Here is a 20,726-nt window from a genome sequence, read left to right on the forward strand (position 1 = left end):
AAAAATTTAGTATCCTATACCATACAAAAGTCCTTCCAGCACATGGTTAGTGGTGATACTAACCCGACTGGAAATTGTGCTGTAACCATTGTTGTAGCCATTACTCTGTTGGGGAAAAATAATGGCACAAAGGAACATGCAACATTAATGCTTTTCCCACCAGTTTTAAATGTAAATATGCTCAAAAATGTTTTGAATCAGTCTCTCCAGTGTTGTTAACATACAATATCTGAAGAGTGCTTTGTCCTCTTTTTCTTCTTCTTTGTGCTCTTGTGAGAATGTGAATACAATGTATGGGATAGCTACATAGGATTGATTGTGAGGAAAAACATGTAGAAATATATTAGAATATGGCAAACTGGTGCTACATCCAGGTTACACTGTAACCATTTAGCCTTCAATATGTAGTCATATTTATATTGGCATTTATAGCAGTGCTTCTCAGCTAGGCACATGGAGAATCCCTGCCCGTAAGCATGTTTGTGCTTTCCTTGTCTGAACACACCCAAGAATGTAAGGATGGCCTGAAATTTAGCTGTTTAGTTATATAACGTGTGTTAGAGCAGGGGTAGCAATAAAATAGTCAGGGCTGCAGTTGAGAACCACCAGCAGAGAGGCAGTCAGTTACAGATAAGCCTAAAATCCTCATTATCAGACAGACTGCATTCACATAATTCTTACCCCAGCCTGTGCACCAACTGAATCCAAATCCAACTATACAGAGAAACAGGACCATCAGCATCATCACAAATCGCTTTTATGCCCAAACATACAACCGCCAAACAGTCAATCATAATAGAATCCTCACAACCCACAGGTCCACAAAATGACCACTACTCACATGCACATATTTTTAAATAATTTGTTCAGGCAAATTTCCAACATACAGTACGTGTCATTCCATTCATATGACAGTATTTATAATTTGGCAGGGCAAATGGCAATGTGCACCTCTATGAATGGTGTGATATAGGTGTCTGTGAATGAAACACGATAAAAGCTGAAACATCTATAGTGTACATGCATTTAAAAAAAATAAATAAAAATAAATTTAAAAAACAGAGAGAGGAGGGAAGAAAAAAAACCCTGTCCACTCACCCGCACACTGCTCCTGCTCCCCACTGACATACATTCTTCATCATCTGACACCTGGAAAGATACACAGGTCAAAAACAGAAGAAAAGGTCATGTTAAAATTTTAGATGATCTTAATCCAATATTTTGTGGGTATTTTTGTATATAATATGGCTGCACATTGCAGGCTGAATATCAAGTTCTATTAATCCACAGATCTACTGCATGTTACTGTCAGACCCTGAGTTCATGAACTTATGGTCATATAAAGTGTTCATAATGCTAAAATTGGCATTATGCATCATAACCACAGGAACCTAATATTATTCATTATGATTAAAAAAATCTATCATGTAAAGATGTCATATAAAAAGGTATGGCTTTCAAACAAATATTAGTTTGTGCTGCTGCAGTAAGCATTGCTTATGGTCTTCTAAAGGATTTGCTAGCCTGGTATGAGAAGAGCCAGGGTAACATAAAAAGGACAGAAAGCACAATTAGAAAGGATCAGCAGGTGAAGAAAAAGAAGAGAAGAATATACAAACCGAAACATGTCTCTGTGAGTGGCGTGTATACCGCTCACTATCCTCCTGTTAGGACCAAAAAGAAGGAAAGAGTAGAGGGAGAAAAAGCAAAGAGTAAAGGAAATGCAAAGAGAAAGTCACCACAATTTACAGCATGCATTTTTGTAACATGGTAAAACAAATAGTCAGGTCCATAAAAAATTCAAACACGGACAAAGTTATTGTTATTTTAACTGTCTCCTAAATTATATTGAAATTGAAGCTATATAAATGTTTTTGATCCCAAAGTTCAGACTGTCAGCTCTAATTTGAGGGTGTTTACATCGAGATCGGGTGAACAGTGTAGGAATTGCAGCAAAGGAAGTCTGGCACTTTTTATAGGTGGTCTCCCCCTTTTTAAGGAGCCAAAAGGAATTGGACACACTAACAATCATAAATTGAATCGTCAATCATCCGAGGTCAATAAATGCCTGAAGTCTAGAACCTACAGACATCACCAGATATTGGATTTCTTCCCAGGTGATGCTATGCCAGTCCTTTACTGCAGTTGTCTTCACATCCTGCTTGCAATTGGGGCATCTTGCCTTCAGTTTTGCAATTGTCCAGTTGCTTTTGGTCCTTTAAAATGGAGTGTGCGGTCCAATTACACGGTGGTAGACATCAAAAATAACGATTACTTTGTCCAAAAATCTATGCACCTGATGCTACAACCTAAATGTAATGTCAATTGTAAAAGCTAACAATAACTGCTTACAACAACAAGTCCCATTTGCACACCATACTTGATATGTCACATATTTCTTTTAACTGGTAAGCGCCCCGGGAGCAGAGAGGGTTAAGGGCCTTGCTCAAGGGCCCAACAGTGGCAGCCTGGCAGTGCTGGGGCTTGAACTCGCGACCTTCTGATCAGTAACCCAGAGCCCTAAAAGTCTCACTTTTCTCTCACTGTTACTCCTTTTAATTAGTTGTGTCTTTGTATTGTTTCACTGTTTTTACAAAGTTCTTACCAAGCTGTTTGTTCATTGTTTCATGTTTTTGTGATTCTGGCTTTGTCTATTTTTGCCCATTTGTTGATGGCCTGACCACTGCCTGGTTTTCAATTTTGACTTTCCATCACGTTTGTCTGCCTGCCTCTCCTAATAAAAGCTTGTTCTGCAGTTACACCTGTCTTCATCCTGTTTACCTGACCATACCCTCATCTTTGAACTTCTGTGTTCTTACACCCATCAGTCATTAAAACACACTGGTGGTACAAAATGGTATTAAATGATGAAAAGGAAATGCGCTCTTTGTAATGGATCTAGATTTTTGTAGCACTATGTGCTACACTAAATAGGGATGCTCCAATCAGGATTTTTGCAGCTGATACCAATTTCTTGTTCTTGGCCAATACCGATCACGATCGTTCAAGCTTTATATAAGTGATATGTAAGCTTTCTCTCAGTCACTTTTAACCCCCCCCCCCAGATAATACCACAGATGTTGCCTTGGTAATACTACTTACAGAAATATTGTAGATTGTTATTTTAACTGAAAATCAAATAAAAAAGCACAACAAATATTCAATTTACAATGAAAAATTTAACAGGCCCTCACATGTTTTACGTCATCAAAGTGCGACTGGCGACGATCGATTGGAGGATCCCTATTTATAAACATATAATTATAAAAATGTGTTAGTTTATATCATAATGTAAGTGCTGTTATTCTGAAGCCTCATCAAGCCACTATTTCTTTTTTTTTTTTTAAACCTGCCAGAGCTGCTCTGGACACAAACTAAATCTAGTAATACCATCCACTGCTCAATGTCCCCCCATTTGTTGTCCAGGTTCTCCAGTCCATAGTATTTCTGAGGAAAGAGTGAACATGGCAATAAAGGACAGAACACAAAGCGAGGGAAAAATCAAAAAAGGTTGAGGCAGAAAAAAAAAAAAAATCTTGTGCGTAATACAAAACTGAAGGCTTCTGATGCTGTGTATATTTACAGTTAAGTGAAAAAGAGGTACACCTTTTTTAAATTCTATGTTTTTATTTATCAGGGCCTAAATAACAATTGTGTGGTTCTCATCAACTTCTATAAAAACAAATCAAATCAGGTGACACAAAAAAACAAAGAATTTATTTCCCCCCAAAATGTAAAGCAACATTCAGAAACCAGGGGGCAGGGGGAATAAGTATACCCTTCCTCATGCCACAATTACTGGAATAATCCAGACAAGAGTAGAAATGTTTTTTCTGACTCACTGATATAGAAACATAAACAGTACTAGCCACACATCTATTATTTTACACATAAACACATAAATTTCAGATATATCAATCATCAAAAACCTCTGGTATGTACAATTAGTAAACCCAATCATGTCCTCTCATTTATTTTACCCCAATAAAAATTAAAGCATTAAATGGTTAATAAGGACTCCTGACCACATTAGCATTAAACGCGCGTATGCTAACATTAAGTAAGCAAAAACTAGCATGTTTTCTTGCAATAATACACTGGAATTAAACTATGCTACAACATTCATAATGCAACCGCTACCATCATTTTAAACTCACCTGCTTGAATAAATACTGCGGGTAAGCAACCGCTCTTCCTGAAAACACAGTTAATCTATCTGCACATCAATTTTAGGGGCACGGCTTTTACACACTTAGCAGCAACTGCACCAAAAGCGGAAAACAAGCGTCCGAGAAATACATGTATTTCGCGTACTATATAGTAGGTAAGTATGCCGTTTCAGATGCAGCCATGGTAACCAGGGAGCTGCTGCTGCTGCTTTGGCTCTTCTTGTTGCAGGGTCCACCCATGAAAAGTTCCAGACTCACCACCAGTCAGGCAGCACGTCAGTACCGTCAACTTTTTTTCTTTTTAGTACCGACTTGGTACCAAAGTACCGGTACTTTTGACAACCCTGGGCGCTACAATTAAAAATGGCTGCACACGCATTCATGATAATTTGGTCTTGTTTTGCAGCCACAAGACCTGGAAAACTTGCAGTCACTGAGACAACAATTAATTTTATACCAGAATATTCCTGAGACAACTATGAGGCCATCTGTCCATCAGCTTATGGTGGACTGAAACTGGGTCATGCAGGACAATGATCCCAAGCACACCAGCAATTGGACATCTGAATGGTTAAAAGTGTTGGAATGGCCAAGTCAATGTTCAGACCTCAACCCCATTGAGATGCTGTGGTGGGATCTTAAGAGAGCTGTGCATAAAAAAATACCCTCAAACATCAATGAAATGAAGCAATGATGTAAAGAAGAGTGGGCCAAAAATGATGTGAGAAACTAATTAACTCCTCCTAGAAGAAGCCTTTGTCACATATAAAGTACATTACAGTATAGTGAAGTCTTTTTCTTTGCATATCCCATCTTGTTAGGATGCTGGGGTCAAAGCGTAGAGGGTTAAGGGCCTTGCTCAAGGGTCCAACAGTGGCATCTTGGCAGTGCTGGGGCTTGAACCCTTGACCTTCTGATCAGTAACCCAGAGCCTTAACCCAGAGACACCACTTTTATTGTTGCTAAAGGTGGTTCTATTGTTACTAAATTAGAGGATGTATTAATTTTTTTCCCACCTGGTTTCTGAATGTTGGTTTAATTTTTGTGAAAGAAAATGAGTACATATTGAAATCTGTTGTGTTTTTTGTTGTCACCTGATGTTATTTGTTTGTTTATAGAAGTTGGTGAGGACCACACAATTGTCATTTAGGCTCTGATGAATAAAAACACTTTCTTTTCCCATGACTGTATGCATGATATTTATAGAGTGCACCATTAAAACTAGCCAAATATCAAAATCATGCTGCAGATGCAGATCTTCTCCAGATTTATTGGCACATTGCAAGAGTATGAGCAACAGATTATATAAACACACAATGATCCAAATGTTCCACTAAAAATAACTGGAGAAACTATTTAAATGTTTTAAAAAATATTCAAAAGAACTTTATTTTCTTGTAAATGGTTGATTTAACAATAACAAAAATGTTAACAACAATAATAACAAATCATCTTTACTATTAACTTTTGTTTTTATTCTACAAGAACTGTTGCTTTGACCAAATATAAGGCTGCACACAATAATTAGCAATTTATCCCTACAGAGAGAAACCCTCAACACAAAGTGGTGGATGTCAAGTAATGATATGAAACACACAAGCAGCTAAAATACCATTAAAGTCTATTCCATGTGTTATTAATTTTTGCTCATTTCCATAAAGGGTGCCAATATTTCTGGAGTTGGACCATATAGAAAGCAAGGGTCCTACCTTCTGGACCTGATAAATCTACAGAAGAGATAGACAAAAGGAACATCAGAAAAGCAGGATTGGAAGGTGAGCAGGAAAGCCAAAGCAACATGAAACAGAGAGAAAAAAAAGAGCATTGACATTTTTTCTGACAAGAGCCTCTTTGGTTTAAAAAATGTTAACGTCAGACAAAAAAAATAAAATAAGGTAACCTAAAAACTGTCTGTGATTTTCAGAATGAGAAGCCTGAATAGGACGATTTTTGTTTACCTGACCAATCTACAGCAGAGGCTCGTGACCACAGTATTTGGTGGGACAGAAACACATTAATAATTTAACATCAAAAAAATTAGGTAGGGGTCTATCACATTTGACATATGCAATAGGCTACTATATAGTGAATTTTTAGAGTATCCCTGTAATAGGCAGCTGAGAATCGACAATTGACGGTCATCCAGTGTACAGTCTAGCAGCTCATTTGAGTGGATTTATATGTACCATTGTGCAACCGAGTTCAATACAGAAGCTGCGTTTCCTAACCCAGAAGAGCTAATATCGTGGACCAGGGTTACGAGGTTTCAGCCCAACTAATTCTCAAAAACCAAACCAAAGACCCGATACTAAAAAAAAAAAAAAAAAAAAAAAAAAAAAAAAAAAATCAAGCATTGGAAAGGGGGAGGAAAAAAATAAAAATAAAAAAAAATAATCACATTTATATAGACTGTAGGCACTTGCACTTTATTTGGAGAAAATCTATTATATTTAAATCTGATTATTTGCTAAAACAAAATGTTGGCAGATGCGTAATATTTTTTTAAACTGAAAAACTAAAACCAATTTCCCCTAAAAATAATGAACAAAAAGATCACGATGTGCAAAACTGACATACAGAAGACTTGCAGCTGTACTTTAACATTGTATAAGTAAATTATTATGGTGGAGAGAACAGATTATTCAAGTTACAGAAATTACTCAACAGATGAGGATTTTTTTTGTGCATGTTACACAGTGACATCCAGCCATACATGTTCAAGCCAGAATATGTAGAAGAACAATGCACCAGTGATAAGAGCAACAGGAGGCAAACAGAGAGAAACTGTAGGTCTTTCAAAATTACATTGAGCCAAATAACTTGGTTAACAACATACTGTTAACAAGCAATGTTTCATGATTACTTGCCGTTGTGTTAGCAACCTTACTAGCCATCTTACTAGTAGTTAAATGGGCGGAGACAAGTATGTGCTAACGGACAGCTGGTTCACCTACCAGAAGGTTCAGCTTCTTTTTTCTGGGCATGGAGCTTCTATATATAGGCAGTGTATGGATTAGCTGTCTTACCTCAGCATTCATACCACTCTTACTCATTTTACTCTTACTCATACCACTCTTACTCAGTTACTGTTGTCTTCAGGATCTGTCTTTAGAGCCAGTAACCATACTTTCAAATCGCTTTTATAGTCCTCTGGTTTGAATGCAATGAGAATTTCACATATAAACTTTATTTTTAAATAAAAAATATTTTTTTAAAAAGGCAGAAAGTCTTGCTGTGAGATAGACTATCTTAGAAGTACACTAAGATCTTTTAAAATGAAGCCACCATAAACCGAAGAAAGCCTAATTTGTTCAAAAATTAACATCGTTATTTTCATCACATTTCAAAAAGCGATGGTCAGATCACAAAAATATTTAAGATTTATTAGTTCTTTGTACCAAACCGTATACAGAAAAAGTTTTCACAAATTCTGAGATCATGGTGCAACTACATCTGGCTGAGCTGCCATAGAATAACTCCATACTGCTCTGCCCTAGCCGTAAGTTGAAGTGACTCACTAACAGTGGCTTATACAAAGTGTACTCATATTAAATAATTAAATAATGAATAAATAAGAAACAGCTCACCTGTCAAATTAGATTTTCACATTGGGATCCAACTACAAAACTATTCCAAGATTTCTGGCATAGTTCATAATTCAAATAGTCTTTCCGAGTTCAAATTCTCCAAAATTAAAATAAACTTCTCAAACTCTCCACAGGTGACAGATTATAAATCTAAAAAATGGTCACATGATAAAAGTAAAAAAATATTCTGTGTCTGAAATAGGTAATAAGCAAATTATGTGCTAATGCAATGCTCCATTTTTTTTTTCAAGTGATCAGATGGGGGGGGGGGGGGGCAGACTTTCAGTACCATTTGTTTTGTTTATTTAAAATAAAATCCACAAACTGAGTGTTACAAATATAAACTTCAGACTAAAACTTTACACAACTCTTTGTCCAAAACAGAAAAGAACCCAATACAAACACACACACACACACCAGAATATATATTATTAATTTAGGACTGTAGTTTAATTCAGTGGGTTTTGTTCATCCATAAAAAATAAAGCAGAAATACTAAGACATACACACACACACACACACACACACACACACACACACACACACACACACACACACACACACAGTATCTCACTAAAGTGAGTACACCCCTCACATTTTTGTAAATATTTGATTATATCTTTTCATGTGACAACACTGAAGAAATGACCCTTTGCTACAATGTAAAGTATTGAGTGTACAGCTTGTATAACAGTGTAAATTTGCTGTCCCCTCAAAATAACTCACACAGCCATTAATGTCTAAACCACTGGCAACAAAAGTAAGTACACCCCTAAGTGAAAATGCCCAAATTGGGCCCAATTAGCCATTTTCCCTTCCGAGTGTCATGTGACTTGTTAGTGTTACAAGGTCTCAGGTGTGAATGGGGAGCAGGTGTGTTAAATTTGGTGTCATCACTCTCACACTCCCTCATACTGGTCACTGGAAGTTCAACATGGCACCTCATGGCAAAGAACTCTCTGAGGATCTGAAAAAAAGAATTGTTGCTCTATATAAAGATGGCCTAGGCTATAAGAAGTTTGCAAAGACCCTGACACTGAGCTGCAGCACGGTGGCCAAGACCATACAGCAGTTTAACAGGACAGGTTCCACTCCGAACAGGCCTCACCATGGTCGACTAAAGAAGTTGAGTGCACATGCTCAGCATCTTTGGGAAATAGACGTATGAGTGCTGCCAGCATTGCTGCAGAGGTTGAAGGGGTGGGGGGTCAGCCCGTCAGTGCACAGACCATACGCCACACACTGCATCAAATTGGTCTGCATGGCTGTCGTCCCAGAAGGAAGCCTCTTCTAAACATGATGCACAAGAAAGCCCGCAAACAGTTTGCTGAAGACAAACAGACTAAGGACATGGATTACTGGAACCATGTCCTGTGGTCTGACAAGTCCAAGATAAACTTATTTGGTTCAGATGGTGTCAAGCGTGTGTGGCAGCAACCAGGTGAGGAGTACAAAGACAAGTGTGTCTTGCCTACAGTCAAGCATGGTGGTGAGAGTGTCATGGTCTGGGGCTGCATGAGTGCTGCCGGCACTGGGGAGCTACAGTTCATTGAGGGAACCATGAATGCCAACATGTACTGTGACATACTGAAGCAGAGCATAATCCCCTCCCTTCGAAGACTGGGCCACAGGGCAGTATTCCAGCATGATAATGACCCCAAACACACCTCCAAGATGACCACTGCCTTGCTAAAGAAGCTGAGGGTGAAGGTGATGGACTGGCCAAGCATGTCTCCAGATTTAAATCCTATTGAGCATATGTGGGGCATCCTCAAACGGAAGGTGGAGAAGCACAAGGCCTCTAACATACACCAGCGCCGTGATGTCGGGGGGGGGGGTCTCCAGTGGCAACCTGTGAAGCTCTAGTGAACTCCATGCCCAAGAGGGTTAAGGGAGTGCTGGAAAATAAATGGTGGCCATACAAAATATTGACAGTTTGGGCCCAATTGAGACATTTTCACTTAGGGGTGTACTCACTTTTGTTGCCAGCGGTTTAAAAATTAATGGCTGTGCGATTTATTTTGAGGGGACAGCAAATTTACACTGTTCTACAAGCTGTACACTCACTACTTTACATTGTAGCAAAGGGTCATATATATATATATATATATATATATATATATATATATATATATATATATATATATATATATATATATATATATATATATAAACTAAAATAAATAAGACACGTTCTCATTACTAATGCATCAATTCCTTTATAATAAACTACAGAATTTACACTGCAAGCGTGCAAATACAACATATAATGACAAACTGGAATTAAACTAAACCTTTTAAGCAGCTTGCACCAGTTTCCCCTGCCCCTTACTCACAGTGGAGCATTTTGGATATAAACATAACTTTGTGCTTGTGCATCACTGACTACGTTTACATGGACAGCAGTAATCTAATTATTGACCTTAATCTGAGTAAGATAATAAAATGATTAAGGTGTTTACATGAGTTGCTTTTAGAATACTGCTGTCATGTTCCCGTTTTACATGTTTTAGAACATAATTAGATTAACAGCCCGTGTCATTACATCACCGCGCCACGCCGTCCGACGTCCCTCCAGAATTTCACGTATCAACATACAGTTCGTCTCCGTTATGGTACCATATACAGTTTTGAGTGTTTTTTTTTTTTTTTTTTTTTTATGAACGCTTTAAGTGCAGTTAATTATTTGTCATGCTATACGTGCTAATAGACAACAGCTTGGGTGTGTCCCAAATCGCATAGTTACCGTCTATATAGTAACTGAGATACATGTATTTTTCCCCACTACAGGCCTATAGTAGGAAAGTATGCGATTTGGAACACAGCCGAACTCTCTTGTTCGCCGTAAAACGTAAAACTGCCGTGTGTGATCGTGTCCATGTACATGTCACTATTACACGTCCATAATGCGACTAAAACAGGAGTACTCCAACTGTCTTAATTAGATTATTGCTTACTTCGATTATGTAATTAGATTAAGGTAAGTAAAAATTGCTGTTTACATGGTAGTTTCTTAATTAGAGTATGGTCTTAATCGGATTAAGAGTGGATTATTGTTGTCCATGTAAACGCAGCTACTGTTTGATCTCCACGGTGTTTAATATAAAATGCACCCCTGACTTAGGGGACTTTCTTTTGTCACTTGATTTTTCCTCCGTCTGATGGAGACGGAGGTCATGTTGGGAATAAAAGCTAACATTGATATAAACAGTAAACTGAAGAAAGTCATTGTCTATGACTGAGTATTAGGCTAAAGCTAGCAGCGGCACATTACGTGCGTATGACGTCATGCGCTGTCGACTAGGAAGCGGCTTATACTTCTGGTTAGTAAAAAAACGCTAGTGATACATTTGAGATATTACCTTTCTAAAATGCACACACTATACGGTAGAGTATACAGTACATAGTGTAAGTATACAGTACTTCATTTGGGACACAACTTCAGTATTTACTCTCTGAAGCGTGTTTTCGGAACAGAAGTAACGTAGTGAGTAAATGCACCCCGTGCCGCACGCAGACCAACTAATCGATAGAGAGATTCGTTGACAACGATTTTCATAATCAATTATCGATTAGTTGTTGCAGCTCTAACTGTTCAATGGGCAGGTCAATTCGGTAAAACCTTTGAATCACAGCCAAGGAATGACTCAATGACCTTCACAAGGGCTAACTTGATACTATGAAATGCCTGAACAACAAAAACAAACAAACCCAACATTAAAATACTGTGATAAAACCAGTCAATATAGCCAGATAAATAAACTGTTCAACCTGAGGGAGAAACAACCCTGGCAAGGCAGTAACCATCTATTTCCTCACAGATTATATTACTATGAATGGAAACTTACAGAATTTTTAAAGATGAAATTCACATTTTAAATTGGGCCTGAATTTAATTAAGATTTTAATTAGGTTGAATTTAGAAAATATACCACAGAAACAAATCATGCATGATCAGAAACAGTACTTCTATGCAATAAGTACACAATGATTTGTAAGTGAAAACTGACAGTAACTGGATGTTATTGCTGATTGCATGAGTATAATATTAATCAGTTTTCACCTCTTTTTGTTGTCTCTCCAGCTCCTTCATGCGGATCTCACGAGCCTCTGCCCTGGCAGCCCTCTTAGCTACCAGCCGCGCCTCAGCCTAAAGGAGAAAGAGAAATTGTTTTACTATAATCTGTCACCCCCTGTGTTCAATTCCCATGTTAAAACAAAACAAAAATTCTGGATGACTTATGAATTTTCCATAATTCTGCAATTCTGTGAAAATATAATCTATAGGGCCCTACAAAATAACCAAAATTATGGACCTCAGTGAAGTACAACAATAAATAAGTACATGAAAATCAGATTTAAAATATGATATTTACTGTTTATTCTAGAAAAGATCTATACTGTAGACTCTAAGCATAAACATTTACATAAAGCCAAAGTTTCTGTCCATAAAGCACAAGAACCAAAGTGAGAGCCATTATCTCCAAATAGAAAAAAAAACTCAGCACAGTAATGAACCTTCCCAGAAGTGGCAGACCTTCCAAAATACCTCCAAGAGCACAGCAACTACTCATCCAGGAAATCACAAAAGAGCCAAGGATACTACCAAAGGACCTACAGGCCTCTTTTTTTACATTAATAAATGGTCACTGCTCATGACTCCACTATCACAAAGACACTGGGCAAAAATGGCATCCATGGAACAGTGGCAAAGTGAAAACCACTGCTAACCCAGACCAAAATTAAGGCTTGTCTGAATGTTGCCAAAACACACATTGATGATACTCAAACCTTTTGGGAAAATGTTTTGTGGATTCAAAATTGGAATTGTTTTGAAGACAGGGGGCCCGTTACATCTGATGTAAACCAAACACAAATCTACAAAAAGAACATCATGTGATGATATGGGGATGCTTTGCTGATTCAGGGCCTGGGCCACTTGCAATAATTGAGGGAAACATGAATTCTGCTCTCTACCAGAAAATGCTAAAGGAGAATGTCCGGTCTTCAGGCCCTAAGTCAAATCTCAAGTGCAACTGGAGTATGTAGCAATATAATGGTCCAAAGCATAGGAGTAATTTCACCTCTGAATGGTTCCAAAAAAAGCTAAGTTAAAAGTTTTGGAATGTCCTAGTCAAAGCATTGAGATGCTGTGGCAGGACCTTAAACAGGCAATTCGTTCTCGAAAACCTTCTACTGTGGCTGAACTAAAGCAGTTCTGCAAAGGGGAGTGGGCCAAAATTCCACCACAGCGTTGTAAAAGCCTGGTCTCCAGTTATCAGAAGCATTTGGTTGAAGTTATTACTGCTAAAGGTGGCACAACCAGACTAAGTTTAAGGGAGCAAATATTTTTTCACTGCACTATATCTAGTCCTTCTTGTTACTAATTTGTGTGACAGAAAAACCCTTAAAATACACTTCAAAGAAGCTACTGAAGAAAAACCATTTCAGACATTTGACCTTGCTGTGACCTTGACAATTTTTGGATCAATTCCAAAATCTAATCGGTTCATCTGCTAGTAATAATGATAATTCCATATAAATCCTACAAACATTCAACCATTTCTTGAGTGATCATGCTAATGAGAATCTCAATAGGATACACTAAGGCAAGATGGCACCTGTGTGAATGTTGGCAAGTCATTGCCCGGGGTCAGTGTCTGTGTTACATGTCTTGTGAATGATTGTCCTGATCGTGTGTTTGTCTATACAAAAAGCTGCTTCAGTTCTGGTATATGATCATCATCATCATCATCATCATCATCATAATATCCGTACCTCTAATTTTATAGCACTATGGCTGAGGTTCCGGGAGACAGAAGTTTCCCGATCCTCCGCTTTTTACTCGGCTACCAGTGGACATATGTTGTCTACCAGTTTGTATTCGCTATAAAAGAAAACGTCACAGAAATTGGAGAATGAGAGTTGGTGTTTTGGTCCAAACAAGGAGACGTTTCTACATTCCCTCAAGATTTCGGGTCTCGCAGATCTGAGACTCTCAGTCTCAAACCCTCATTATGGCTGGTTCTTCTCTCAGCACTCTCTGGAACAAAGATACGCCAGTCTTGTGTGCACCAGTAAGTCTGCATGTCCGGAGAGGAGGAGTAACCCTCTAATCTCTGAGGTTTCAATTATGCTCTGATGCCAAATTTACAATTATGCCAACATTGTACAATTGATTATACAGAAGTGAAGATGGCTTTAATTAATGCAAGATCTTTATCAAACATTATTATTTAATTATTAATGACTCATTCTCTTCTCACGATTTGGACTATCTTTTTAGATCTGAGATGTGGCTCAGTGCTGGTGAAATTGTTCCGCTGTCCGAAGAATCAACCAATGACTGTAACTTTGTGAGCACTCCAAGGATAACTGGTATGTATATTCAGAAATCATTTAAACTGTAGAAAGTTTTTTCCTAGTTTTGAAGTGCAATTGCTTAAGGTTGATGCATGTAGTTCAGTTCTTTTTGCACTCATATACAGACCACCCAATTATAATAAGTCTTTTTAAGTCTCTCTATTGTGCCAATCGTTGATTTTGGCTGATTTTAATATGCTGTACTATTAAAGCATGTGGTTAATGACTTTTTACAACTTATTGATGCTTTTAATCTTACCCAGTCTGTTCCGAGTTCTACATACAATCTAGATCACACACTTGTCTGATTGTAACATTAGGTCTTCTTGTTTTCAGTGTAGACATAGATAATATGAATCTTTCTGACCAAAAGTTTATGATGTTCAAAACTGTTCTCTCTAGTCCTTTACTTAACATTAGGCCTGCTGATTGTCAAGTTAATTCTATTAATTCAAACAGAGCCAAGCATTCTTCTGATGCTTATCTTATTTCTCCAATTGTACTGTTGCATCTCCCCCTTCTTGTGTCGGGTCTAATGGTTTTTGCCTGTTTAACTCTGTCTGCGGCGATATCTTGGATTCTATAGCTTGTTTTAGAATTAAGAAACCTAGACGTAGAGCACAACCCTGGCTTAGTAATGTCGCTCCTGCTCTTACAAAGGAGTGGCGGAAGGTTGAGAGGAAGTGGAAAGAAGATAACCTTCAACGTTTCCTTTGAAATTCTGACGGACTGTATCCTCAATTATCAGCACACTGTTAAGACTGCCAGAGCAAAATATCTCTCTGATCTAATTTCCAAAAATGCTCATAGTCCAAAAGTATTGTTTAATACTATTAACACAGTATTTCATGCTGTAGTCACTTCTTTTTCTGATCCAACCCCTGTTACTTGTGATAATTTCTTACAGTTTTTCATTAACAAGACTGAAGTCATAAGATCTGGAATTCCAATCCACACGCTCAGGGAAGCATGCTATTCTAGTTTTGCTAGATCTTAGCGTGGCCTTCGATACAATTGAACACACCATACTTCTGAAGCGTTTATGGCAGTTGGTTGGAATTCAGGGCAGTGCACTTAATTGGTTGGTTTCTTATCTGAAGGATAGAACTTTCTCAGTTGAAATTGGGAATTTCTCCACGTCTTCTGCTCCCATCACTTGTGGAGTACCGCAAGGCTCCATTTTAGGTAGTTTAGACACGTTTAATTTTCTTTATATATTCTCCCTTTGGGGGGTTATTTTCATTGTTAAGCTGAAGACCAACATTCTTAAAACGTGACGGTACTTGTTTTTCTGCAGCAGCGTAGGTACCGTTATTAATTACCAATTACCGAGGTTGTAATTCTTCCGGAACTGAAGGAGGCAGCAAATACGTGCAAGTGTTTTAGTCGGTCCACAAGTGGTAAAGAAGAAAAATGCCTACAAGCACACAGGAAAAACTACAGAGCTTTAGCTCCGCCCCGACTCGTTAAGAGGCAGAGAGAGAAAAGCTCGTTGAAAGGAAAGGCAGCGTTGGTTGCCGGTGTGCAACCGATGCTATCGTTCATTTCAAACAAAGCGAGGAAACACCTGGAATTTGGCGAAGCACCTGAAAGACAGGTCCTATATTATGTTTGTTAGAGGCAGCTGGCATTGTGGCCGTGAAACCAGCTAACGTTAAACTCCATGTAATGTTAGCGATAGCCAGTTATTTGTTAACGATGCTAACGCACTGCAATGTTATAAACTACCTCCTAATGGGCCACCATGCATCGCCATTCAGCCCGTGTCCTGTGAGCTAAATGTAGCCTAATGTCACTAATAAATTATTCACGTTAATGATTTTAATGAATATTTTTGGCCTGCCACCTTATCAGTGAATTTAAACTAATGCTTGCATTCAGAGTATAAGGGGTGTGTGTTTAGGACTTGTTATTAGCACTTAGCAATGTTTTATTTGTCATTGTCAGACAGTGTTTGATAACTAAAATCAATCTCTCTCTCTAGTATTAGCCAGAGGAGGATGTCCTCCAGGAGTTTTTCATTTTATTTTCAAGTTTTATATTTTTCATTTTTTTTTTTAAACCACACCGTGGTATCGACTTTGGTATCGAGTATTGTGTACTTTTGGTGGTATTGGTGCCGACTACTAAATTTTGGTATCGTGACATCCCTAGTCTTAATATTAAAAGTTGGATAGCGGCTAATTTTCAACAGGTGAATAAATCAAAGATGGAAGTCTTAGTTTTTGCCCCCTCTGACTCTATTACTATGGTAAATAGTAACCTAGGACCGTTATCCTCCAATTTACACCCACAAGCTAGAAATCTAGGTGTCATTTTTGATTTACGTTTAAAATTTGACAGTCAAATTAATTCTGTGGACAAGGGCAGCATTTATCAATTTAGGAATATTGCCAAATTAAAAACATTCTTAACTTTCAATGATTTGGAGGCTGTGATGCATAATTTTATTTCATCTAGACTTGACTACTGCAAAGTACTACTTTATATGGGAGTTACTCAATCTTCTGTCTCACGTCTTCAGCTGGTTCAAAATGCTGCTGTTAGGCTTTTGACTGGAACCAGGAAATGTGATTCTATAACTCCTGTACTAGTTTTATTCCAATGGCTTCCAGTCTCATACAGGATCCAGTTTAATGTGTTTGTTTACAAGGGCTTGCATGGTTTGGCACCTTTCTAAATTTCTGACCTCATTTCCCAACAACAGTACTCTAGACTATCACAGTCATCACACAGCTTACAGTTAATTGTCCCTAGGTCTCGATTAAAATTGAAAGGAGATGGAGCCTTTTCAGTTGCAGGACCTAGGCTTTGGAATAAGTTGTCACTTTACATTAAGTCTTCAAAAACTCTAGGTTTTTAAATCATGTCTCAAACAACACCTCATTGTTTTAGCGTTTGAATCTGTTTAAATGTAGAATTTTTACTTGTATTTTTGTGTCTTTTTTTTTTGGTGTAACTGCACAGCACTCTGGTCAACAGTTGTTTTTAAATGTCCTTTATAAATAAATGTGACTGACTGACTCATATAGGTGTACAGACAGACAGACGGACAGCCGGATAATTTAATGGCTAAATTTTGTCATTATTATGGCTCCACCACTAGGCCACCACCTAGTGGTGGAGCCAAAAGAATTACAAAGTATTTTTAGTTTTACTGGAAATAGTATTTACAATATTTAAGTGTGTTTCTATGAAGTTTTTAGTCAGTCTGATTGGAAATTAATGAAACATTCTAAATTGATATACAGACACAAAATATCAGTCCACTTGTGTAAATATGATTTGTTTAAAAAATATTATATATATATTATATATATATATATAAAAAAGCTTTTTTTTTTTTTTTTTAAAAAGAGATAGATATCTGAATCTCCATATACTCATTACTTCAGTTATCATTATCATCATACCTACAGATTTGTTACATTTCTATCAAAATAAAATTCATACAAGGAGAATTTACTACACATGCTAACTACACATGCACACAAACATTACATAAACCAAATATCTCTATGGATGAAAAAGAAAATTCAAAGTAATTTCACTGAAATCAAAATAGTGGTGAGAACCAAGAAACTACATATGTTACAAAGTTAACAGTGACCTCATTTGGCCATGACAGGAAGTTAGATAGTTGAGTCATTTATACACAGATCACACCCTTCCTGTACTATTCATAGAACATGAGTTGATGTTAAAAAGACCCTAATCACTATTCAGTTACATACAGTATTACCATTAAAACACACACACCCCATAAAACAGAGTATGTATGTGGCAATAAACTCTATTTGATCCATTATAGCAGATAATTATATTTTTAGTTATATTATGCATCAGTATTTAAACACTCGGACATCAAATCCTTAATTTCCAAATACACGCACCTTAATTTGAAATGTTTGTGATAATATATTGACACTGATACAACCACACCTTGCATTTATCAAAATATACCACAACATCTGTAACACTTAGCATCCAAAAGTATGGGTCATTTGGGTTTCCACACAACCTCAGTTAAAAAAAAAAAAAAAAAAAACAGAAGCTGAGAAAAGAAAAAAAATGTCAATTTCTTTCAACCTTTCTTTTTATCTCTCTCACTCTCCTCCACAGATATTTTTAATAACCTATATGGATTGGTGTCCCAAAGATACTCTGATTCAGGATATTTCTAAAGAGTCGAAACCAACTGTATAACTGGTCTGAACAATAAATACATGAAATGGCTTTAAGGTTAAAAGTTAACAGTTAGAGGGTGTCACATTTGTCAATCTGAACATCGGGCCTCATTTATCAAGCTTTTGGTAAAATTGTGTGTAACTGTTTACTGTCAGATTCTTTTCAGAAACAGATTATCTTCACATTCATGTGTTTATGTTGATAAATCACCTGTTAATTACCAGGCATGTGCACAGTGCACATGCATTTAATGACACCCACAAAACTCAATAAAAGGCAAAGGTCACGGTGCTTAAACAACTGTAAATGACAAAAGTCTCTCTCAGAGGTAGAAATATAAGTTATTTTGACTCACTTCTGTATACACAGACAGGTACATAAGTATTTGGACAGTTAAACCTTTTCCTAAAATGTTCAGTGTTTGAAGTCGGCTCCTCTTAAATATATTTAAAGCTACACTATTAGACATTTTCCACAGTCATGGTTCTGGGCTGGAGTCAGTTCTCGAACAGCTCTGCGTATATATTGTGTATATATCTGAATAATGTCATATAGGATGTGATTGGGTGAGTTCATTTATCCGCCAGTTTAGTTTAATGGTGTTCATTAGAGATGCTCCGTTCAGGATTTTTACGACCAAAACCTATCTAGATACCAATCTTTTTTTTTGTTGTTTAAGCTTCAATCAGGAGGTGTATCATAAACAGTTAAATTTAAGCTCTCTGCTCATGGTTACTTTAATTGAATTAAAATAATAGCAATGAGTAATACTGTTAGATAAATAAAGAAGCATAAAATATTTATTTTTAAATATCTTAAACAATAAAGATTCCTAATAAAAAGTAGACTAACACAAGCATGATCCATATTAGGAAAAAGGCTAATAGCCTTCTAAGGAAATAGCTTACTAAGCTTAATGTCAAACTGATATTAAATGAAACCCATAGTAATTAAACATTATTTCATTTCTCATTTTATTTACATTTTATGAAGTTATTATAATATCTATTTTTTTATATTAAATGATTTATTTATAACTAAGCACATTTCATGTCTTTACATTTTATTCGTTTTTTGTTTGTTGTTTTAGCAGTTGTTCCTTTTAGATCGGTCCCCCAGTACAGTGTTGCCATGTCTGCTGATAATATTGAGTTATTTTGGGGATTAAACAAAACATGGAAACTGGAGTTAACTTTTCTAGTGATATCTGGCAACCGTGAGTTTAAATAAAGTGAATGCGCTATTAGAGTTAGTGAAGGGAGAGCGGCAGTGTGCTGTATGTTTACAGACTGAACAGTTCCTACTCTTGATTATGACTGGTGAGGAATTATTTAATAAAGAAGTTTGAATTTAAACCCACCTGGTAGCGTTAACATTATTATTCATTTACTGCTGTCTCTACATGAGCAGGTCGCAGGTGCGGGTCATTTTGCGTGATCAATAAAAAATGGTGGTTGTGAGATCGGGAAGTTAAGAGAAGCAGACGATGTACAGGAGTTACTCTCATCATAATGGCTTCTTTGCAGTATTTCCACACTTGTTCGGTTGACTGAGATGATGAACAGCAGTGTGAAAGTAACCGTTGAGCGTGTAAATGCATTTTGGAGTTGTAGTTTTTACTCCGATTCCATTATACAACTCCGAACAGGTCACTCGCACCGGTGCTCCTAAATATTTTTTCACGGTCACACAAAGAATTTTTCAGTAACAAATGCAAGTGAAATGGTCGTATTGTAGAGCCCTTTAAGCTACTGGAAATCTGTTGATTTCCTATTTCATTTTTTGTTTTGTATCATTTTTTTTTGTTTCTATCCATTGTGTCGAGTTGCGTTCTTTCACACCCACTACTGAAAAGCTTGCATCTCCAACAAGCCTCAGGGAACTACTGCTGGGGCTGTCATGATCAGACACAGCACCCTCAGATGATCAAAAAGAAGCAAGCACCGCAACTGGCAAACATATCATCCACAACTTTGGTTGATAAGGTGGTTAGAATAACAACATGTATAACACCCATAGCATTATGGAGAGGCCAAAGGGCGTTCGATTGAAATGTCTGTCCATAGAAGGCAAACTTTAAAAAGGCATCTGTGGTGATGAAGATATAGAAATAAGAGTCTTGCAGATCCACTGTTGTTAACAATTCCTACAGTATACCTGCAAGGCTTGAACTATATCAGACACTCATAGAATATGAAGGGAGAGGTTTTAAGAACCAATTTGAAAACCACTGTCCATTTGAACATTGAAAGTAGAATGTGGAGTAGAATCCTCTCTGTGGAGTCTACCTTTTTCAACCACACCTCTGTCCAAAAAATAACCTCTTGGTTGGGGTATATGGATTATAATACACATACATATACACATCAGTATATTGATGAGGTCCTAAGCCCTGAGAAGTGACTATTCAGCTATAAAG

At 37.2% G+C, this 20,726-nt stretch overlaps 1 protein-coding gene across 19 annotated transcripts in view; it reads right to left on the reverse strand.

Annotated features, from left to right (window-relative positions):
- Window positions 1-20,726, reverse strand: part of lrrfip1a (leucine rich repeat (in FLII) interacting protein 1a) — a 62,091-nt gene that overhangs the window by 33,649 nt on the left and 7,716 nt on the right. For 6 of the 19 annotated variants that reach the window (XM_017469694.3, XM_053680832.1, XM_053680831.1 and 3 more), the window contains exons 2-9: window positions 11,820-11,906; window positions 5,879-5,896; window positions 3,391-3,447; window positions 1,620-1,664; window positions 1,099-1,149; window positions 682-714; window positions 225-302; window positions 64-105 (exon numbers count right to left, since the gene is read on the reverse strand). In XM_017469694.3, the coding sequence (XP_017325183.1) occupies window positions 64-105; window positions 225-302; window positions 682-714; window positions 1,099-1,149; window positions 1,620-1,664; window positions 3,391-3,447; window positions 5,879-5,896; window positions 11,820-11,906 (411 nt within the window). The remainder of the gene's footprint in view (window positions 1-63; window positions 106-224; window positions 303-681; window positions 715-1,098; window positions 1,150-1,619; window positions 1,665-3,390; window positions 3,448-5,878; window positions 5,897-11,819; window positions 11,907-20,726) is intronic. The other 13 variants (XM_047156161.2, XM_047156162.2, XM_017469685.3 and 10 more) reach the window with 9 other exon arrangements.

The sequence above is a fragment of the Ictalurus punctatus genome, chromosome 6, assembly GCF_001660625.3.
Source record: "Ictalurus punctatus breed USDA103 chromosome 6, Coco_2.0, whole genome shotgun sequence".
In the NCBI taxonomy this organism is placed as follows: domain Eukaryota; kingdom Metazoa; phylum Chordata; class Actinopteri; order Siluriformes; family Ictaluridae; genus Ictalurus; species Ictalurus punctatus.